This window comes from Coturnix japonica, chromosome 5, assembly GCF_001577835.2.
Source record: "Coturnix japonica isolate 7356 chromosome 5, Coturnix japonica 2.1, whole genome shotgun sequence".
NCBI classification, from domain to species: Eukaryota; Metazoa; Chordata; class Aves; order Galliformes; family Phasianidae; genus Coturnix; species Coturnix japonica.
The window spans coordinates 6543537-6567775 of NC_029520.1; the positions used below are offsets into that span (position 1 = coordinate 6543537).

Genomic DNA, 24239 nt, shown 5'->3' on the forward strand with positions numbered 1-24239 from the left:
GAAGGCACCAAATCCAGACTATTGTGTGTATGTGTGGTAGGACAGTCCAGTCAAGACTGGGAATGCGCTCCACAGTCTTCAAACTTGTATGTATGAGGCCTAGAGTTACGTTGCAAGAGCAAGGTTGTCTTCACTGTCCTGACTCTGTAAATTCAAGCTTTCAGTTTATTAAGCATAGTGATGTCATGGTCAGAGTTGATGGTTTGTCTGGGTTCCAGAAAATCCAGAAGGATCATGCCTTTCCTACCCCAAAAGATGCTTTTCTTGTTGAGGTCTGTGCCTTGAACTTTTTCTTCTATGGGGAATTCACATGTCACCACTCCATGGACTGCTGTTTTGACTCTGGCTTATAGTGGTGACACCACATCTTGTCACTGCTAATGATGTGATCCAGGTAGCAGTCACCTTCAGCCTCGTATTGGTTCAGTAGGTCATGTTAAACTTGCTTATGATGTTCTTTCTATTCCTGCTTATTTGTTAGACCTAGCTGGCAAAAACTTCACAGTATCCCAACAATGCCACCATTGTTTTCAGTGAGGTCAATATTCAACTCTGCACACAGTTCCCTGGTCATAATTCACACCGACGATCTGATTGAAGGGCTCAGTCAGCATGTCAGTGCACATGTGTGGTGTGACAGATGTGCATGGCCATCTAAAACGTAGATTATCTATCATATCACTGTAACTACTGCTGAAATGCACCACGCTTTTCTTACATCCACCATTTGGTCTCCATAAGCATTGAGCATGCATTGATGAATGTCAGTGAGTGCAATTTTTTCCACACAGAGGAATTAAATGGCATATCTTTGCTTCATATACACTTCCCTGTCAGATGCCATTTCATCAGACTGCCCCTCCACTGCCATCTGTCACACAACAACAGAATATAATGGAATATTGGAGGGAAGATTCAACCTTTCTAACCTTCCCAACTGCCATACCACCAATAACTGCCTCTAATGTTGTGGACTGCCATAATAAAACAGGATGCATCACTTTCAGAGCAGCCTTTGTAATCTTTAGTAGCAGTTGTGTTACTTGTCATGGCAAAAGAATCCATCCTGATATCTATCTGTTTCCTGCCAGTTTTCCAGCTGGTAGTTAATGAAGTGCTTCTCATTTTCTTATTCTGTGTTATGTGACTAATCACATATAGCATCAGGTATTACTGCTATTCATTAAGTAGACAGCTAATTAGTTAAGATACACTGGAAAAAGCATGCATTAGTTCTACAGCAGCTTGTGTGTGTTTGCACCAGGTCTCATCAGCCAAGAATGTTTTCACTAATAGAAGGACGACTGAATGTGTCTGAATAACTGGTGTGAATCGCAAGTAGCAGGAGATATGCAGAATAACAAGAATTACAAATGGTTGTTAAATGGCCACTTGCAAAGAGCTTTCCAAGAAAATGAACATAATAAATATATAACTCACCTTCTGCTAAGACTCATTAGGAAAGGTGATTTGTTTAAGGCCTGGTAGTTGAATTTATTTATGCTGACAGTCAGTGTTATTTTTTAGTAGCTGCAGTTATCTTGGGGTAGTGTTTCACTCAAATAGGTGACCAGCATATTGAGACATTCAATAGTGTCAGGTTTTAAAAGTTTAGAGCATAGTAGTCATTATAACTTGTGACTACCAAGAACTTTGTATAATAAGCTGAAATGCTAGGGGTGTATGGGAAGCTTTTAATGACAGTAAGAAGCATGGCTTCCAGAACAGTGTCATTTTATTTCCGTCCTATAAACATGATTGTGTTGATCTACACAGAGATAATAAAGAATGAAAGACCTGGAGAGTCTATTTCTCTTGCTCTGGTTTATTAAGCAAGACTTTCAAAAAAACTTTGACTGTATGATGTTTATCAGAAGACACGTAGGGATTGTGCTTTATCTGGGGAGAACAGAGTGAAATTTTTTTATGGAACAAAGTATTGATGCAAAGATGAGCATCAAGTTTTCAAAGCATCAGCTTAGGAGCTCTGTAAGTAAACCTTAATGCTTTATGGGGAAACTCAGTAACCAATTAATTGCAAAAATTACATTTCATATGGGACTTTTCCTGATAATGTTGTGTTTTAAAGCTATTCAAATTATTGTTTGCAAATTGAATGATAGATAATTAGCATAAATATCCAATTTACTAATTACAATGCTAATATGTCATTAACATCCAATTTTGTTAGCACTTAGGAATGATACTTGATTTTGGTTTCTTACCAGTGAGTTTGCATTTATTGGTACTAATGAAGCACAAAAGATCCTGATGTGATTTATTACTCTGAAGATTTTTTCTGAAAAACAGTGCTAACCTCACACTTCTTAGTCTTTTCTCCTCCATAGCAGATATTCACTGTTTTGTTTTCTACTAAAAATCAAGTAATTGTAATTTTCATACTAATAATATCCATGCAAGTGCCCTATGAAATCTGTGCTTGCTGGGTGTTCTTTGCAATCATTTTAGACCCATATTAACTTCTTCCATTTTGCCTGTGATTGATAATACTATGTAAAACTTTCCTAAATACTTGTAAGAAAATATAGTAATAGTGTTCTTTAGAGTTGAGGTGATGTACAGCTGGCATCTGCTGCCATTATATAGCTGGTAAGGAAGGCAAAGTGGTGGTGGGAGGTGGACAAAGACTCTGAGAAGACTTGAAGTATGGCCAAAATGGATAACGGCAGGCAGGACTGTTCATATGGAACCAAAGTAGATCTTGAGTAGGTTATGTTGGATAAGTTAGACTCTTGGTGTTACCATATGTTCTGTGATTCTATAATGCTCACAATATGTCTCCCAGCTGAAGCTATGGACCACATTTCTACTGAGGCAATAATGTGATATATTCAGAAAGTTTCAGTACTCAGAATGGTATGTTGCTCCAAATAGACTTTCCTCAGACTTGAGAAATGGCTGGCACACCATAAGTCTGTGCTGCCAGTTAGGTAGATCTGGACAGGCTGGAGGGCAACAAGAGCAAGTGTAGAGTCCTGCACCTGGCTAGGAGTAACTGCATGCATCAGTGAAGGTTAGGGGATGACCTGCTGGAAAGGAGCATTGTAGAGAAGGACTGAGGTGACCTGAAGGACAGCAGGTTGTCCATGAGCCATCAGTGTGCCCTTGTGGCCAAGAAGATCAATTGTATCCTGGGGATCATGAAAAAGAGCATCCTACATCACCTGGGAGGTGATTCACCCCCCTCCACTCTACCCTGGTGAGGTCACATATAGAATACTTTGTCCTGGTCTCCCCAGGCTAAGAGAGATGGAACTACTAGAGAAAGTCCAGCAGAGGACTGCAAGGGTGATTGGGGCCTGGAGCATCTTTCGTATGAGGAAAGGCTTAGAGATCTGGGGACTGTTCAGCCTGGAGAAGATTGAAAAGGGGTCTTATAAATGCTTATAAATATCAAACAGGCAGGAGTCAAGTGAGTGGGGTCAGACTTTTTGGTGGTGCCAGGTTGGCAAGACAAAGGGCAAGAGGTACAAGCTGGAATATAGAAAGTTCCATACAAACATGAGGAAAAACATTTGCTTTGAGAGTTACAGAGCACTGGAACAGACTGCCCAGAGAGGCTGCAGAGTCTCCTTTTCCGGAGATATTCAAAACCTGACTGGATGCTTTCTTATGTAACCTACTCTAGGGAACCTGGTTTAGCGAGGGGTTGGACTTGCGGATCTGCAAATGGTGCCTTCCAACCCTTATGATTCTGTGATTTTGTGAAACACAGTCATTTAGAGATTAAAGCATTTCTTAATTGAAGCCACGTACACTTTTAATTAAATAAGCCTTTTTGTATTTCACATGCACAACTGTACTCTTCACAGTTCCAAATATATATTTTTTTCTTTCCTTTTATGTCTGTGGTGTGTATTGCAGGTGTAGCTTAGGTCAAGGTGACTCTGCAGTGTTAGCTTTGCTTAATACCTGGCGCCTTTTATTTTCATGGCTGGGGGGGAAAGGGAAGGGCTGGTTTTGTCTAAGATTGCATTTTAAGCAAAATACTCTGTTTCTCAGGATAAAGATCACTCAAGCAGAGCTTGCAGCTACCCTATTCATATAAATCTTAGCACTGGCTGAGCAGGCTATGTGGCCATGTATTGCTTTGGGGCAAGTTAGTATTTATTTTTTCCTCACCAAGGTCAGTTCCCCATTTAGCAGTTTACATATTTTTAGAGCTGATTTGGTCATCTGTAGTAGCAGAGTACCTCTTTGTGGGTATACATACATGTATATGTAACCATTTCTGTCCCTCTATCTCTGTGTTTGTTTGTTTTGTTTTGTTTGTTTTGTTTTTATCTTTTCTTAGTATTAAGTTATTTATAGGGTTAAACAAATTTTTGGGTTACAATACTAGGACAATAATTAATCTGCTTATAGGAAGGTAAAAGCAAGGAGAGGAATAAGATGTGAACAGAAGAACCTGACAAAAGGCAGTGTGACCCATATTTGAATATTAGTGGAAAGTGTATGTGCTTTCTTTAATTGTATTTACACTTCCTATATTCCAGGCAGATTCATTTCTAAAATTACATTCATACTATGAGTAGAAGCAATGCACTTAATAAATTCCTCATGAAAATACTAGCTCATGTTCTGTGCAGTGCATTTGTAGTGGAAAAACCAGACAAGTAAATCAATTGGTGCCTGGTGTGACCCTGTTTACTTTAGTATGCTATATGAGCAAGGAATTTGTATAAGGAATCAAGGAAGCTTGGAGATCTGCCATCTGGGTCTGGCTCATATGTCATTAATGCTACCTACAAAGATAAGAATATCAGCTTTTTAAATACTAGTAATTAAGAAGTAGAGGTTTTCAAATACCTGTAATTAGTAGTTCGTATATTCTTCCTTCTCAGCAAAAACAAATATGCAAGTTTTATTAAGATTTTACGTTCTTTTATTTGTTAGGCTTCCAGTTAAACTGAGCTTAGCTTGCTTGCTATCTGTATTCATAAGGACTAGAAGCAAATCCTAGCTTAAATAAAACTATTAATTTAAAAGACATCTTGCTGTCAGCACAGATGCCTCAGATTTATTTTCTCCGTATGTTTCTGCCATGTTAAAACACAAAAAAACGTTTTGTAATATAAATCAGTTTAATCTTGTTGAATATTCATTAACAGGTATGGAGATAATCCCATTTAGGCAACTCAGTAAATTCACTTGAATGTTTTTTTCACTTGCTATATGTTATGTCTTGTTCATTTTAAACTATGTCCATTGTATAACACAAGGCTTGTGTTAAGAAAACACAGCTACTGAAATGGCAAACGATTTTCTTGACCAAATTTTAAACCCTGCCCATACTACCTAACCTAAACCTGCTGTTAGTAAATGGAATGGGATGGAGATGGAGATGTATGGGCTCATTTACTCCATTGGAGCTGTAGGTAAGACCTGATAGCTGAAAAATTGACTAATGGGAACTTGGCTCTTCTTGCTTAGTGCTTGGTCACAAACCCAAGCTCAAAACCAAGCACTAGTGCCTGGCATGACTTCCTATTTCATCTCTTTTTATTTACCACCCAGTTCAGTCAGGAAAGTCAATAGAATCCTGTCTTTCGCAAATATTCCTGTCTTAAAGAGAAGCATGAAGGGACAGAGGCTGCAGCTGTTGGCAGTGGTTTGTGATTTGTAGCTGGAGAGATCTCTCCCTCCTGTTGTCAAAATGCTAACAAATGTTTCCACAACAGTGTAATGGCTGTTCAGATGGTACATGTAAATAAAATGTAGACACTGGGGCTACTGAAAAATTGGCAGATACAGTGCTCACTTATCTTGAGTACATTAAGACTGTTTCTTCCTTTTAAATAATTGTAATCTGTGAATTTAGTGAAAAATCTGTTTCCTTTTCGTCAGCAGCTAATAAAGTTAACAGCCATTTGAATGTAAGGCTGACTTGTAAAGAAAGAAAACAAATCAATCGATCAACAAGAACAGCAAATATCCAGAATGAACACCCATCCACTTTTTTTTGGGTAAACACAATCTTTCATTTGAGTTTAGACTCAGTTGCACATACAGGTAGCAATTGAATACAAGTACTTCTGTGAATCTATAGCAAAGCTTTTCACCTCAAAGAACAGAAGGGGAGTCTGGGGAATTCTGATTTAATTTTCTTCAACACATGTAATGAATTCCATGAAGAATTACATTCAAAGTGAGAACCTTCTGGCCTTCAGAAATACTATTTTTTATTAATGAAAATGTTGTGGTGTTGGGGAAATAAAATAATTAGTAGACATGAACCAAAGATGATATTTTCCTTTCATTGCTTGTAGCTTATATATTACAGTAATACTTACCACTTTAATTATATTGTTGTTTCATATTCAGATAAGAATGGAAAGGAAGGTGGTTTCTTTCCTTTCCCCTTTCCTTCTGTAACTCAACTTAGTGTTTAACCTACTACAACCAGACAGCAATAATGCAGGATCCGTTTGTGGTCTTTCTTATCACAAACATTTGAGCTGCCTGGAAATAAGTTCATTCTTTTTATTCTACAGCTTTCCTAGTAATTAGAGTCTCCTTAAACTTATGTTTAGGAGTAGAAAATTTTCATTTTAGAAATGTGGGTCATAGACACTGAATAGTTTAAACAAGCTACTAGCAAGTCATTCAGATGCTGACAGGGTGAAGATGTCTGTTGGCAGTGTACTTTTATTCTTGAGCTTGAGTTTACTATTTAGATGGAATATTGCGCATGTTGTAGTTGTGAGGTGTCAGTTGAAAAAATGCTTTCCCATTGTCTCTTTCTCTTTGAGTTCTCCTTAGCTAATGGCACACTCATAGGTCTATAGGTCTTAAGAATGATTGGATAGATACCATATGGTTTCAGCCCTGTTTTCTTCAGGTGGCTGTCAGTCCACCTATGTGCTTGTAACAGAGCTGCTGTTTAAGTATCTCAAACTCCTCTGAACCTTACTTCTCAGTTTTGTGGTGTTTTTTCTTCTTTTTCTCTTTTTCTCTCTTTCTTTCTTTCTTTCTTTCTTCCCCGCCCCCCCCAAAGGGACCTTTTAAATGAAGCTTATATTGCACTAAATAATCTGTTAGGCCAGAAGCCATGACTGATGTGCTCTGAATTCATGGTTGCCCTACTTTATCAGAGGAATGGGAGGAGGGAAATCTAGAAAGAGGTTGCCCTGAGGCTACCTGTGGTAGTTCCTGTGCTTGAGAAACTTCTGGTGTTGAGCAGCACAGTGACAGGTCAGATTAGAAGAGCAGTGTGACTGTTTGGGTGGTGTTACTGCCCAGAACTGTTTTGTGTTTGAGTAGCATTTTTGCTAGATATGATGCTTGTCTGATTTAAAGAGCCCAAGTGTTTGTTGAAAGTGGGGAGTGTTTGTATGCCTAGATCAAAGTCAGCTTATTTTCACATCTGTATCTTCACACACAGCCATGGTTTAGAAGGTCATTATATTCCCAGTTTATTCATGCTAATTAAGTCTCTGATATCAAATGCAAAGATTCTGTCACATACTGTCACAAGCCTTTTGAACTCTGCAGCACCGCAGACCCTGTTGACTTCCAAATGCAAGTGGCCAGCTGTGTCCAATTCATATCTATGAAACAGATGAAAAATGTGTCCCTGAGTTTCAGCAATGGATTTTCATTCTCTATTAACTTCTTCCATGCACTGCTCCTATTGCATCTTGTATGGCCTTTCCTGTTGGAGAACAAGGTGTTTGGAAAAATTTTTGCTGCTAGCATGAGCTTGGTCCCACAGACCATGAAGAGCATGAAGCCACAAAACATCTAACATTTTAGAAGACCATTCTCTGCTACTGCAAGCATTGAAGCCATTGGGCTTGGATAGCTTAGGAAAAGAAGATTAGAGTAGTCGGGCATAACAAAGAGTCACAAATAAACGAATTCATTCCAGTAAATGTTCAAGCAGCTGTGGATTTCATATTTAGTTTTAAAAGATCCGTGTGGAGTTATTTCTGTTCTGAATTTTAAATATATGCCCAAATACGGTCTCTTCTAATGAGTAAAATAACCATTTTTCTTCTTTGAACTGTTTTCCTGATACTGTTCACGTTTCAACCTTGTGAACAGACACAGACGTCTTTTGTTTGCTCTGGCTATATACAGTGGCAGAATTGGACAACAGGAGTCTCTCAAAATCTCAAATCGCTCTTCCCTTGCTACATTTATTTTTCAGCTCCCTGTTATGCTCTTTGCAGAGCTAGAATCAAATGTTGTTTGCTTATTTGGTCTCCCTCAAGCAGCATTTAAATCAGTCATATACATATGTGCACACAAACCTTGGTGCTAAAACTTAACCCAGTATCTGAGCCCTCCATTTAATGGGGGGAAAAAGTGGAGAACTCAGCGTGTGTGCTTGGGGTCTTGGAAGTCTGAGTGTTACCAAACTAATGGAAAACTGGAGGCTTACTGTGCCTTCAAATCTCTTATAAGTTACCTGAGTTTAACAGTTCAACAGTAAGCACTTTCATCCGGCACAACTGGACTGCTTCAGCCATTTTTTAAACTGGTGGGGTGTTGCATACATTCATGTGAACTCTTCTGCTGTTCAGTTCTGTAGACCTTCACTCATGCTTGAAGACCTCATGTACAAACTGTCTTTGATAAGCTGCTTGCAACACATGCTTTTGTGCAAATAAGGGGATCTTCAGTGTTGGTAACAACTGGAGATTTTTGTGTAGGCAGCTAAAGAGAAGTAACACTTAGCATAGCATGGTGCTATTAAGAATGTAAGGGCTGTTTGTGTTCAGAAATGGTAGGATGAATTCATGAAATGTCTCATTCTAAATTGTATTAATTAAAACATGCTAATCCTTCAGTTGAAAGTTCCCATATGCTTCATGTCTGAGTGCTTCCATGTATCCATTCTCTTTGCCATTCTCATAAATTCACAAAGAGGGGTATTTTTCAGCGGCCATGCAAACAGCTGTGCAGAGAAGCTGTCTAGCCAGCTGAGAGCCTGGACCAGTCCAGAAACTGGGGCACTGAAATTATGGTAAAAGGTTATACAGGAATATTCCCTCAAGTTTGCTATTGCCAGTATGGTTGTGTGATTTCTAGTTGGCATGCACTTGTGTGAGTCAGAATACTGGCAGAGTAAATGCATGTTTGTTTGCTGAGAAGTGTGTGGACATGCTTTATCTAGTCAGTAGCTGGATTTTCTTAATTTTGCTCTTATCAGTTAATAACTTGTGCTTTCCAGAGTCTGCACCTGGGCACTGAATAAAGGTTATTTCCCTGTACTGATAGTTCATTAGGTGCGTGCATTACAATAGAAAAAGGTAAACATGGAAATCTTCCTGCCACTAGTTAAAATTCCTATAAATACTGGAATGTTCCTAATCTGAAAACCTGCCAGTCCTGGGGAAGGCTTGACCTGTGTCCTGTTGGGAATGATGGTTCTGATGTCCCCTGCGGTGTGAGGAGGCAACCGCAGCAGTGCTGGTTGAGCTGCATGGGAGAGGAGTGGTGCTGAGCAGAGAAGCCAGCCCTTCAAATGTTGCATGGCTTTGGCCACACTGCTCTTCAGCTCTGTTACCGATGCTACATTATGCACTACAGAAACATCAGATCTCCTCACTGCAATGCATTGAATCTTATAGGTACTGCCAGGTGTACCATATGTCTAAGCACTCTGGAGTCATAATTTGGTTCTTTTTGGTTGATTTGATAAGGAAAATGGCTTACAAGGCAGGAATGCAAGTCTTTTCTTCCCTCTGTATCCCTCACCTTCTATTTTCCAAAGACCTTTGTTGTTTAACTTCAACTACATTTTTTAAAGGATCAGAAATCTCCTTAGCTCTTACATTCCTACAAATGCTATAAAAATTGGTGATTAGATGTAGGAGATGCTCCCATTAGTGTTTAATGGAAGGAAAGACATGAGGCTAGCAGATGCCCATCCTATTTCTCTCCCTTGCCCAGCCAGGCATGAAGGTGACAGATGGAAGAGAATCCTATTGCAGTACAAAGTGCTGGAGATGCAAGAATAACTTTGGTTTTCATGGCACAGGAAATTTTATAGGGATGCACTGGAGACTCTGAGAGGATAAAGAGAAACTTCAGCTTTGCCAGTCATGGGCTTGAGGGGAGGAAGATTAGGACACAGAGGGAGCTTGGTCCTTTTGGTCTGCAGATTAAGAGGTATTTTGCAGGAACAGAAGACAGGACAGTTGCTCACTTTTCCAACAGTGGTGTCTATCCACTATGAAACATCACCCAGTCTTGTTAAGACGACACAGTCTATATATGTTATGTATATAAGACACAATCCATATATGTTATGTAAAAATTTTAACAGATTATCTCTGAGAGGTTCTGGTTTTACTCACAGTTGTGTTCTTTATTCTGGAACTGCATGACTAGCTTACACTTCTCTTGTGTATAATAGGTGCCTATTTGGACTTCTTAAAGTGGTTAAATGTAAGAATGTAATTCAGTATGTAGTGTAATCCAGTATTATTGTTTGATCCAGTACTATACACCAGAGTATGCTACCAGAGAGAGGGTAACAAAAAAATTCTTGTCAAACTTACTTTATCAATGCAAAAGGCTAGATTTTCCCTTTCACTTATATCTATAAAAGTAAGAAATAAATGAGAGGCAAAACTTTCTTTTGCATGAACTGTTCTCCATGAATCTAGTCATATACACTTCAGTGCTTCTCAGCTAGCCTGCTCTAGGCTGTCCCTTATTGTGGTGGGGGGTGGACTGTGATGCTCAGCACATCTACTGAACTTGTAAATCTTTTGGTGGAGGTTGAAGAAGCAGAGCTAATTTCTGGATCTCAGCTTGACTTGGGGAGGTGGGGGTGAAACACTAGAATCTTGCTGAACAAATTAGGATTGTTCTGCAAATGCACATCTGGGATACTTTGTACACCAGCAATGCTTGAATAAGGTGTCCTTGGGAAACAGCAGAGAAGCATCTTCCATCTTCTGTCATATCCAGCCTGAAATGTCTGTTGATAACCAAGAGGGTCTCTTTTTGTCTTAGTACTGGTTTTATGCTGCCAGAAGCGGTCTGGTGTGAGTGAAGTTAAGTCAGGTTATTCCCTAGTGAAGCTAAGCAAAATGTCTATGTTTCAGCATGATGAGTACATTGGCTAAGTGATAAAATACCTTCCTATTTTTTTTTTGGAGACTGATATATCCCCTTATGCTGCATTAGCTGTTTCACAGATTTTATAGAGGACAGTTATTAGGTCACTGATTTCTTCCTTCATGTGTCAATCTTATGTATCTTATGTGGATTGTTACTTATTTTTTCTCCCCCAGGAATCAAAGATGAGAATAGCTAGATGCTGATGATCTTGACAAAGTTGCTCTCTTATGTATGCTGACAGGTAAGCATGCCTAAATAATTTTATAAAGAAATTATTTAAGTTCTGTCTCAATTCTCCATCTTTTTTTCTTTTCCTAGAGTAAATTTCTCAGACTTTTTCTCAGATTTTAATGCTACAGAATTGGTAAAACTGAGCAGGATTTGCAGCTTAACAGTAGTCTATAGTGAAGAAGGTTGGGAGAGTGTGTTAACTTTCATCATTACTTCTGGAAGCCCTATTCTTCCTTCTGCTCTATATGCTTTAAATCTGGGCAAGCAAGTAGACTAATATTATGATACTTCTTGTATTAGATGTAGCAAAACATCATTTTTTCCATATGTAATTTTTGGTGAGTTCATTATAGTTCATTAGCTACAAGATATGGTTTAGTGGTTTGTTGTAGCTAAGGTAATGGGAGGACAGTTGGACTAGATGATCTTGTAGGTCTTTTCCAACCTTGTGATTTTATGATTCATTGTGAATTTTGCAATTTATGTTAAATTTGTGTAAAGAATTTCAGGATTTTTGTACTGTAGCACCCTCATCGTAGAATGAGGTGAGAACTGATGGACCGTGGAGTCAGTGTAGAGCCTTTCCTAACACAGCGCAAACACATTCCTTGTGTTTTCTTTGCCTTATTTAAATGTTGCATTTTCAGTGTTTTCTATTCAAACTGACTTCTGGACTTGCTCTACTTCTTTATTATCACATTTATAATTTTTCCTCTTTTTTTTTTTTTTTTTTTTTTTTGATTCTTTATAAACACAATCTAAAAAATTTTGGCAGCACCCAGAGACTTCTTGTTATCTTCCTATAAGAAAGAGTTTCTTAAACTGGAACTAATGTGTTGGCTTACCATCCAGTCATTACAAAATAAATAGAAAATTTCAACTCAGAATTCAGAAAACGAGAACAAAAAGTACAGTGATTTCGAATTATGTTTTCTTTGGTAAAGCCTGTATGATCTGGAAACTAAAAAACTCATTTTCTTTGTGATAAAGTGAAGGTGCCTTTTTTCACATTGCTGTTGCAGATGTCTTTGTTAATGCACGCTATGAACACAGATCAGAGATAAGATAGTAGTGTGGTTTCACACTGATAGACAGTCCTAACAATATCTTTGTTTGAGTACTGGAAAGGGAAAGAAAATATTAAAATTATGTAAAAACAGTGGAAGGGATTGCTATAAAATGAGTGGTGACACTATTTCAATTTAGGGGAGCAGTCTGTAGAAATGAAAAAAGAAAAATATTTATAAAAATGCTGTATTCCTCAAGGACAGCAGAACAAAACATTTCTAGCTTATCAGGCATTTAATCACTGACTATTTGTGTCTGTGGCTACTGACAACACCAGAGATAAATACCAATGCTGATGAGAAAAGAAGGGAAACAGAACAAAAACAGGTACAGAAACTTAGATTTATATATATGTACACATTCAACATTGTGTTGAGCTGATGTGGCTAATTACGTATTATTGACTGAAAGGCATCAAGATTCCAGTTGTGGCTAAGAGTTTTTCAAATGTCAAATTGGTCATTAGTCCATGGGGGGGGGGGGCGAGAGGAAATATTTGAATGATTTTCTAGGAATAGGAAAACAAATTTCTCAATTTTATAATTGCTTAGTTTTGCTAGATATTTGTGGGAATAGATATCAGCATATGGCTGAATTATTATTCTTACAAGTCTGAAGCATAAAAACAACAGTTACTGAAACCTACCTTTGATAAAAATACGTTTTAAAATACACATATGATGGGAAAGACAGTAACACATCTCAAAATACAGATCTGACTGGTGAGGCCTTTGCTTACCTTTTCAATCTTTTTTTTTCTTTAACGTCACTCTTTTCCATTTGCATTCACTGCTGTCACAGTCACTGCAGATGTGAAAAGCAGACATTCATCACTGAGCATGATGTTTCACTGTGAGAGCCAACAGTGACAGTGATGTTTGGCATGGGCTGTAAACACTCCTCTGTTCTTTACGTGCTTGGATTCGTGAAGGGGAACTTAGAAGATCCTAGTTCCATGACTTTCCTGAAAATATTACTATAGGTCTTGTATTGTTGCACATACCAGTCTTTGGGTTAATTGTTATTATATATATAGTATCTGTTACTAAAATATACAAAGATTGTGGGATTCTATTATATTATAAGCATATTCTGCTCTTTTCAATGTAGCACACCTTCATTCTGTGTGCACTCTTTCTGACTGTCTGATTAATAAGTCTTGCCCTGGCTATAAGATAGGGGATGCAGCCTCGTGCCCCAGATGCTGCTGCTGTAGGAGCTGTCTTATGGGAGAAGGAGGTGGTATGAGGCTCATCCTGCCTTCCTGCTCCTACCGAGACAGCTGAAGCACCTCTGTTGCCCAACAAGCCCTTCTTTGCAATCGAAGGCAATCTTTAATGGTGAGAAAATCAACTTCCAGTTGTATGAATAACTGCAGATTTGTGATGAGGGAGAACAGAATCTGACTACCTATCTGTTGAGTGGGAAGTTAGCAGGTATCCAGGAATCTCCTAAAATAAAATTAAAGAGGAGCTTCTGGCTGTCTTGATCTGAGAGAGGGACCAGGAGCATGCCTAAATTTTGAAGCAATGGTAGAAGCACATAAGAAAAGAATTAACCTCTGATATGTTTCCAGTACCACAGAAGCATATGATCACTTGTAATTTGAGGTTGCATGGGAGAATGCAAAGCAGAGATAAGACCTAATGGTAAATCTCTTTTTAATGCTCATTTCCTTTAAAAAAGTGAATTGAGAAAAATATGTCTGGTCTCGTGGCTTTATATTAATGTTGAAGAGGAGGGCTTTTCCACTCTGCCTCTGCTGCCTTCGTTTTTGCGTAGAGAGGGGTTCAGTAAATCTAATTAATGGGTATGTCCTGGAGGATTTAGTTCACATGATGGGCTTAATTATTTCCTTCCCTGCACAGCTGCCTTACATGGTAAGCAGAGCTGCTTAGATGTCGTTCTTTTATAATGAGGTGAGGAATAGGTACCTCTGACAGCTTCAGCAGCAATGTTAGGAAATGAGCTTTGCACTGCAATTGTTAAGATTAGCAATACATGTGGGACTATTTGAACAGTAAAATAGAAAGGCGTGGAATAAAGTGTGTGTATCAGGGTCCAGCCTCAAGTTTAATAGAGAAATAGGAGTTCTTTCAAGCATTGTATTCCTGAACATTGCTGCTCCTCATTTCTGGAGAAGGGCAGTTCCATGTGAGTGGCCACTGAAAGGACTGTGATATCCTACACCGTCAGCTGCTCAGTGTTTGTGGAACATTAAGAGGTAACTTCTATGATTTACCTACTCATGGCAGAAACTGACATTTGTATGTCTGGAATTCAAGATAGTTGTTTGTTAGAAATATTTTATGCCGTAGTTCAGTCAGGATCTTTTAAGGTTCTTTTATATTCAGTTTGCATTTCTTGATTAGGCTGTGATAATTTTCCTGGCTGGAATCTTCAAAGTATGTTATCTTTAATTATAAATGGTAATGAATTCACTTAATCAGGTCTTTCAGAAGTACAATCAACACAAAATATGGTCAATTAGAAATAATTAATTTAAAGCATTTCTAGTTCTCTAGAAACCCCATTTTAGGACGTGCATTACCTGTGAGCAAATTAGAGACCTACACAAAGAAGAGGAAATCATACTCTGTAAAGAAATCACTGTAAATGTTGTAAACAAATCAAGAGCTTTTTGATGATACTGAAATTTATTTGGGTGTCTGCTGTAAATTATAGATTGAACTGTTCAATGATAATTTTTACTTTGATGTCCCCTTAAAAAGCACAAGAAAGGAATATACTACCAAGAGTACATCTAAAAGCCAGCATGCATTTGTACAGTTAAAAAAAAATTGTAGAAATGAGTATATTTTGCAGCATGCTAATGTGTGAGACTCTACTGATTGCAATGCAAGTGATTGCTTAGATATTAACTTGCAGGAAGTTTTTGGATTGCAGAACTAAGCCACATTTGTAGGTTAATCTTCTGGTTGGATATTAACCATTACAGCTCTGTTTAAAGGCAAAATGCAGAAGAAAATATTGTGTTTTGCCTCAGAAAGCAGAGTGGGTCCAGAGAAGGGCCATTAAGATGATCACAGGGCTGGAGCACCTCTCCTGTGGAGAAAGGTTGAGGGTGCTTGGAGTATTTGACTAGTCATGGACAAGTAAAAAGAATGAAGAAATGCTTTTCTCTGTTCTTGCCCCATAATTTTAACAATGCAAAAATGCTAAAGGCTTCAAGATGTTTGATAATATACATTAGCTGTATATTTACATAAAACTAAGGTGAAAGAGAATCTTCACCTTTTAGCTAAAACCAAAATACATGATTTATTTTATGTTCGGGATGTTGAAATATTTATACTGAAATGGTCGTAGTATAAAGACAGTTTTCCTTGAGGGGAGTGGGCACAAAACTTGAAGTTAGCATCAACTGGCCTATGCCTGTGGAAAAGCTAGATTGTACATCACTGCTTAGCAGGAGACAACAGGTAGAAGTTGGAGCGAGTTCTATGATGTATAATGAAAATCTTTCTCTCCATGAGGACAGTCAGTGAGGGGCAGAGGTTGCTCATAGAGGTCACACCATTTCCAACCCTGGAGGTGTTCAAGAAACACCATGATCTGCCAGAGAAGATCTCACAGCTGGGCCAACTTTGGGTAGGAGTTTGGACTAGAGACCGCCAGCGGCCCTTCCAAACCAAATGACAGGATGACTCTGTGACACAGCATAGAATCCTCCTCATTCTGTTTGTGGAAGCTGATATTTATCTTGGTTTTGTGTTGAAAGAAGAGCACTTCAGAAAAAGAAACATGTGAGATGCTCAACTACTGTGGTACTTTGATGTGGAGAGTTTGTAGTTCTTGGCTGGAGACATTCATGGTATCTGTCTTAGATTGTAGAGCAGACTCCAAATCAAAGTACTGAAAGCAGTTATCCAGCCTGTTTTGACATGGTTTTCATTTTTAATGCGAAGTTCCAAAATGCTCTTGGCAATTAGTTTGTGGAGGCTCAAATAATTTGTTATGAATTTGTCTGTGTTCTTAAAATGTTATTATTCTACATATGTATTTTTGTTTTCTTGTTTTGGCATACTACTTAAAAATGTGCATCTCATCTCATTTTTTTTTTTCTTGCCTAAGAATTAATCTTTTATTTTTTGCCTCCGGTGGACAGATCAACAGTTGCAGGAAGTCACTGAGGAAAACTGGTTGTTTTCATTAGTTCTATTGTATCTTCGAAGTCTAAATTTTGGTTAAATATTACTAGCTAAAAATTTCTTATCTCTACTATGAGCTGGATCAAAATCTTAAAGGTCAAGAGAATAATTTAATTCTCGGTTCTTCTACAGAATTTCTGTGCTGCCTGGATCATCTTGCAGATCATTTAACCTTTGTGAGCAAGCAGATATTTTTCCCCAGACTGCCATCGCCATTATTGCTTATATACACAATCAGAAAAAATGAACTCAGACTTGCTTGAACAGGCTGGAGGGCAGGGTACAGCCCCACATATTCTTTGTAGTGGAAAAAAAAAAGGCAAGATGCAAATAAGGTCAGCTGAGTTCCTCTTTCAAAATTTCCTTTGAAAAATTCAGGTAGCTTTTTCTGCAATTAGAAGAGAGGAATGTGAGATCATCTGGAGACCATTCTGCCACAAGGATGGGGGGATGTTTGCTGTAGACTTACACAGATGAGTGCAGATAGTGAGGATGCAGCGCATGGCTTTGCTTACACTAGAGGCTGTCTGAGCCGGTCACCTGTCCTAGTTCTACGGTGTGTGCATCCTTTCTGGGTCACCATGTGTTTATTGTTTCTCTCTCAGTTAGAAAAAGAAATTAAGTCTAGAACAACAAGGTGATTCCTTCTGCCTTTCTTCCTTTTTCTCTGTCATGCTGATTTTGTGATCTTGAGGCTAGGGCTTTTTTTTCTGGTCAGCTATTCAGAAATCAAGACAGCAATTGAGCTAGAAGCCTATTTGCCTAATATGTTGTCTATTGCTCTTGCCAGTATACTTCCCAATGCTGGTGAAAAAGCAATAGTCTGACGCTCAGCTGCATTTGTTCAGCTGCTCTTGATCTGAGGCTTCTGGACCCTGGTTTTAGGAATCCAAATGATACCCAATTACAAATAAAGCTGATGGATGTGTGTAAAGGCTCTGTGCCTTTATCAGCTTGAATTCACCTGCTCTAGTTCAGCAGATATACAAGAAGGGGAAAAATATACATACTTATTGTGGAGGTTTCCTGCATTTTGCAACTTGTTTTTTGGGGGCTTTTGGAACAAAAGCTCTATATTTCCAGATATCCAATTGCTGGGCACTGTGGCGTGGGACTGCCCCAGGTATGCAGGTTCTGGGAAGCTTGAGGTCTACATTGCAAGGACCCTCTCACCCACTGCTGCAGGGGGTGAGAAGAGTGCTCTGCAGACTTCCAGAGGTGTTTTGCAAACAACTGAAATAATAACTAATTTGTTGGAACTAAGAAAAATCTCAAAGACAACAAAAAAGGGTAATTGATTCTTTTTCAAACATCTCTCTGGCAAAGATAACCAATCCTTTTATGAGAAAAAGAGAGAATTTGTTAGAAGCTTTGCTGTTACGGAATTGCTGACTAGTTCTTTACTCGTAACATTTGTTGCAAATAATGTAAACAACAAGACTATTTGGCGGAACACAGCAAATAAATTACAGCAACATAGCAGACCCTCATTAGGAACATCCTAGAAGAAAATTCAGGTGGAAGTTCCTATCAAACTCCAAGCACTATCCCATTTGTAGGGAGAGAGGGAGAGTGTTTTCTACTCTCAGGACCTACCTAATCTACCTAACAGGTTAGCAACTGATATTCTCTGTTAATTCAAATACAAACATTATTAAATTTTATCACAGAAATGTTTTTACAGTGGATAAATTGATAAGCATATAATGAAAACAAATATCAATAAAGGTGCTATATCCACCAGGGAGATGCACCAGAAAACAAATGCACTCCTCAAACTTTGATCTTTATTTATTTATTTATTTATTTTTATCCAGTTCCTTTTGTAAGTCTTGTTAAACTCTCTTAAGCTCTTTCCTTTCCAACTTACTATAATCGTTGTGATATTTACATAGTCAAGTGCAAGCAGAGGCTGGAAACAGGTTAGAAGATAAAACTGATTTCCCCACAAGCCCTTCCCCTCTTTAAAACTTCTGGAGAAACCAAGGCAAGCATTATATCCATCTTTTATAAATAGATAACAACCACTCAGAATTAAAGCTCGCATATTGCTTAAAGAGAACAATTCATAATTACTTACTTAGTCTGTACTCATTTTGAGTAACTGAGTGGGAAACTGTTTCATTTTGTGCTGCTTAAGTATCCAACTTTGGATTCTATGTACTATGACATGAGTGTGTTTGATAAAAGTAAATATTTATTTTTCTGTGGTCATATTATGAAGAAATACTTAACTGGATCTAGAGCTGAATAGACCTCCATGATTCATGTTGGCTCTTATAACTTTCCCTGTTTGTTTTTTTCTCTTATGAATACTATGCATAGGAGGCAATCTTGGTGCAGCCATTCTTAAAGGTATTCTGGTTACTTCAGCAGGATTACATACATTGATTCCCCATGCAAGGTGTGAAATTGCTTTATAAGTTCCAGTCCATTACTTCATCATTCAAAGAGCATTATGATTTCATCTTGGAAAACTGTAGCATATGTTGCAAGCTGTATTTAAACAATGACATAGTAGGAATGTTGTTTGTTCATCTATTCATTGGAAAATAGATGTTCGAGTACATGTACAAAGCCAGAGGCTTTTGTGTGAAGAACAGTTAAAGAAACAAAGAGAGCCTGGAAGCTACCTGCTCTGGGACTCGAGGGGCTGGATGTAATTCCTTGTCTGGAGGGGCGACCTTTAAATAAAGGTCAGATAGGATTGCACAGGAAACCTTGCAGGTGCTCTGCAGAAGACACTTAAGATATTGTATTGCCAGTGGGAGTTGGCCTTTGCTGTAAACTTCACTGTGGTTAACATTTGTAAATACTTGGTGTGCATTCCCTAGTAATATGCTTTTTTGTTGTTGAAAGATTTCTAACCATTTTACTGCTCCTCTTTTTCTAATGGGCTCTATTTTCTAATGGACTCTCTTTTCCAATAGTGTTAAGCTCTTTCTACTTTAAATGTTTTCAGGCCTTTTGCACACCTGCCACCCTTCCAGCATTACTTATTTAGGGCAATAAAATCACTTGTCCACTGTGTACTTTGTTTCTGTTCTTCCTCTAATCCCTTTTTGCATCTTTGTGATTGAAGTTGAGCCTTTCTGTAAAAATACTTTGACCTTCTGAATAGTAAAAGAAATACTAAGTGAAACAGTTGGAGGACAAACGATAAATCTATCTTTGTACAAAAGAGAATGCATCCAAAGCTACTTGGAAATTTAAGAAACCTTTAGAAAGCAACATGGTATTTGCAGAAATGGGTTGTGTGTGTAGGTACTGTATGTGTTAGGAATGCTAGTGGAGAAGTATATCTGCAAAAAGAACAGTTTACCTTCTTGCAAACTGATCTTGAGACCCACTTTAATCATATGATTTTGGTATTTGGGACTTGAAATACCAGAAGTTAATGGGACTTAGTCTCTTGTTGTCAAGTCTATGCTGTGCAAATATACATCACCAAGGGGCAACAGCCTGCATTAGAACTAAGGATCAGGTCCAATGATTGCTTTACTCAGTTCTCTTAAAACTCTTGATCCCTTTTGCAAAACAATTTGTAACTTGTGTGTAGCACACCTAGAATTGAAATATGAGGACTACAAAAGTAAGCCCTAAGACAGGACAGCTGGAATCTCCTAGCAGTGCTGTTGGGAATGAGTGAGTGTGGCCATTGATTTTCAGTGTTAAGTCCAATTCTGTATTTAGGTTTTGGTGTAAGAGATAACATGCTGAGAAACAACAGCTTCAGAGAAATGTAAAAGAGGGATTTTGCTTGGCAATGTGGTACATTACTTAGCACTCATCTTGTAAAATATTTATATGGGTGTTTCAGTTATTTAACAGGGAGATAAAAAATGCATTACCAGTCAGTGCAACCAAGGTAAATTTAAGTGAAGGAATGGTGTAAAAAAAATGAAACGAAACTGTAATTATGGGGATATAAGTAGCAAAATATTGTATGATCAGAATTTTTTAGGTAATGCCATAAAGGGGGATTTTCTCTCTCTCTTTTTTTGTTTTAATTTACAGGCACGTGATTTGCTTTTCTAGTGCTCTCTCTCACATAACAGAATTGCTTTACAGAAGAATCAAGAACTGTTTGTCCCATTTTACAGATCGAGGGAATTGCAGGACTTCATAGGTTAATTTTCTTAGAGCCCTGATACATGCATCTGCTCATCCCCTAATTTTCAGTCTCCTAAGTGACGTTTGAACTTCTGAATAGGATCGGATGAGGAGGTGTTCCCTTGGAGACAAGTCTGGCTCTGCTGCAGCAGACCCCCAGGAGTGTACCCCAACCAGCGTAACACTGTGTGGTGTTGGATCAACACCAGAGCCCCCTTCTGGTCTGGTGGGGTAGGGAAAGGGGGGAAACTACAAGGACCTCATCCATCTGGGTCTGTACTGAGAGCTGGTTAGCGTTCCTTCTGTATCTTCTGTTTCTCTTCACCTAGGCATATATTTTTTAAGGTTTTTGCACTTTCCTGCATCGATTTTGTATCAGTGGATTTCAGTAAGCTAACTTACTCTGTGTTGTTATATTTTGATACCGATAATCAATACATATTTCTTGTAATTGATTGAATTGCTCAGTTTATGTAGATTTCTTTGCCATCACGTAGGCCATGGTGCCTCAGATTCATTTTATGCCAGCAAACATTTATCCTGCTTTTGCAAAAAAGTGTTTTCTGCCCTTTTCATGCCCTGACTATTTGCTTCTGGCCCTCTGCCATCTTCCTCCTGCTGCTTATTCAAACATTTGCATAGTGATCCAGAGTGATGGATGCTGAAGTTAACCTCCCAAAACAAAAAGCTGCTCTTTAACCTGGACCAGTGCTTTGCTCTGCTCCATTGCTTGTGTTGGCACAACAATTAAAGCTGTTGGGGCACAGTGGAGGGACCAGGAGTGTGAGGATGGGAGTCCGGGCAGTGCTGCTTAAAGCCAGCTTTAAAGCAACAGTGCCAAGTGGAGTTTGAGTCCATCATCTTGGAAACTGTCCATTGGAATTGGTCTGCCAATCAGACTGTCTCCTCCACAATCTTTTCTGTGCAACTGTACAGAGGTTGATTGCACCCCTGTCTCCAGATGAAATGCATTTTGGTTTTAATATTAATATAATTAGAAAAGGCAATGCTAGGTCTTCTTATTTAGTAGATTGGATAGCTGCTTCTTGAGCCAATATGTATATAATCCCAAATAAAGCCTGAGAATCTGTCTGTTAGGAGTTGGAAGGCTGGTGGAAATCCCTTTTCTGAATAGTTTTTTCTTCATAGTTAATTATTAAATACCTCTTTGTAGCAGTTGCTATTACTCTAACAGTAAACTTTTCTCACAGTTGGGTTAATGGCATTACTCAGCCCATAACAATGACGACTCTGTCTCTGGGATATTCCCACAGGTACATTTTTAACTCATCTGACAATAGCAACCTAGAGGGCTTCTCCCTGCAGGCAACAGGGCTGCCATTGTGCAAATGAATGTTTATATAAAAATAGATTGTTCTTATCGAGACTGAGAGCCAACGACCCTTGAATTTGAAACTTTGCTTAGAGATCTGCCTTGGTGGCCTTGAGCAAGGTATTTGATGTGTGTGCCCAGCCATGTTGGAGAGAAAGGAAAACTAGTAACTATTTGATTCATCTGAATTGGGCATTTGTGGTCGACTTTAGTCTTTGTTCTTACAACTGCAAAACAAAAATCTCACAGGTCAGGGAAGGAAGCACTGAATCCTTCAATATCCTTTATTGTGATTTCCACATGAAAATGTGGCTTCAGTGTTAGGAATGTGTTTCATCCTGTCTCACCATATGCTAGTCTTTCCCTCTGCAGAAACGCAGGGGAGCACAGACTACAGCTGCCCTGTCCTGCTCTCTGCAGGGCCATGGGGATGGATTTGTTGCAGACCTGGGCCTGCTGAGCTGGGTGTGCAGCAGCAGCAGGAAGCCACTGCTTGGGAGAGCAGCTTTTGCAGGAATGATGACTGGGGGTTATGCCCCAGGGGAGCAGAGACACTGGCCCCCGAGCTGTCAGTCTGGGGTGCTCTTCAGTTGTGGAATAGTGGGGTTTTGTCCATTCAAACTGGAGAAATGCCTGCATTTATCTTATTTTTTGGTGCTGATACATTAAGGAGGGGACTGTATATGAGACATCTTTCTATGTAGGTCTTTGTGTCTTTCTGTATAGTTCTGCTCCAGTTTACTACTATGAAACTAGATGGGAGGGCTTGCTTGTTACTTTTTAGGACAAATAAATTGCATGTAACCTTCATTAAGCAGAAGATATTAGAACATAATTTTGTAGTGGGTATGTGCACTGAGGATCTTAGAGTGCTTCTGTGTTTATTTAAGATAACACGCTAAATATTTGTCCGTATCAAATATGTTCTAATCTCTGTAGTAAATATGTATTTTATGATATTTAGCATAGTTAAGCATAAAATTTAAGATAGGCATTTGTATATTCTGTCCATAGAATACTTACCAACCACAAGGCTCCAAAAAAATGCTTCTCTTGCTCTTTCTTGCTATATCAGTTTGCACTTAGTGGAGCACAGCATTCATATACACAGAGTTCTGAGACTCGAAATTCTTGTCTTTTGATAACCTGTGTGCTGTTTGTATAGTCTTTTATATGTCCCTAGGCTCTCCTCCCACAAGAGAAATGCTGTGAGCAGCCACTTATTTATCATATCACTGGCAAATGCCATCAACTTAATTATAGGAGCCAAAACAATTGTATCAGTGAAAACTAATCTACATATTAACTATGTGACCTCCTGTTGAACCAATAAGTTTTGAGAATTAGGAGCCTGTGATGCCACGTTATCTTTTACTGCACAAGAATAGCTAAGCCAAGCAATGTACCTTACTTATCCTTAGCTGATGGTTTTAGTTGGGGAAGTCTTTGGAATCTCACTGGGAAAAATCTGAAACAGCTCTGATAACAATTTCCCTGAGGGTGCTGTAATAGTGAGCACCACTGGTTAGTGAATGGCCACATTTCCTATTTCCACTCAAATGAGGAAGCAAGAAACCAAGTTGCCCTAAAGTGTCTGTGGATTTATAGAGGCATGCTTGGTCTCTGTGTCCTGGCAGGGTTCATGCCCCCAGTAGTTTACCATCTCCAGTGATCAGATGGTCTTGCTTAAAAATAGCATTTAAATCATCTGTTTCTTAACTGAGCTGTTGGATATTGCTTCTGCTCTCTTTACTCTTGTAAACACAGTCTTTCATTATCCTTTGTGAGGTTTCTTGTACTTTTTTTTTTTTCTGTCTTATACCAGAAAATTTGGTGATTTATACCATGCTGATTTTTCTCCAAGTTTTGTTAAACTTAAGTGCATAGTACTTTGGAGCTGGTTCTTAGGGTGGTAGTTTCCCTTTGTTATCCCACAATGAGATATTTCTGGGTAGTTCTTACACAAAAATTCACTTACCAAAACCTTGGGAAGTTTTTTCACAATTCATCTATTTATTTCTATATTCTATATAATTGCAGTTTACTGCACTCTGTCAGATCTGTTGAAGCCATAGCTCTGGAAGATATTGTGTTCTTAGATGGCTTTAGGGTGAGACAAAACACATGTGATGGTCATGTCAAGTCACATGCTGGCCTCTACCTTTTGCGTTCTTAAATACTGTGTATCAACCTACTACTTTAGTTTTGTTTCATATGATTCA

At 38.5% G+C, this 24239-nt stretch overlaps 1 protein-coding gene across 6 annotated transcripts in view; it reads left to right on the forward strand.

The window, feature by feature from the left end:
* SHANK2 (SH3 and multiple ankyrin repeat domains 2) overlaps positions 1 to 24239 on the forward strand; it is a 325477-nt gene that overhangs the window by 11814 nt on the left and 289424 nt on the right. For all 6 annotated transcript variants that reach the window (XM_032444759.1, XM_032444760.1, XM_032444761.1 and 3 more), the window contains exon 3: positions 11274 to 11341. In XM_032444759.1, the coding sequence (XP_032300650.1) occupies positions 11328 to 11341 (14 nt within the window). In that variant the 5' untranslated portion in view covers positions 11274 to 11327. The remainder of the gene's footprint in view (positions 1 to 11273; positions 11342 to 24239) is intronic.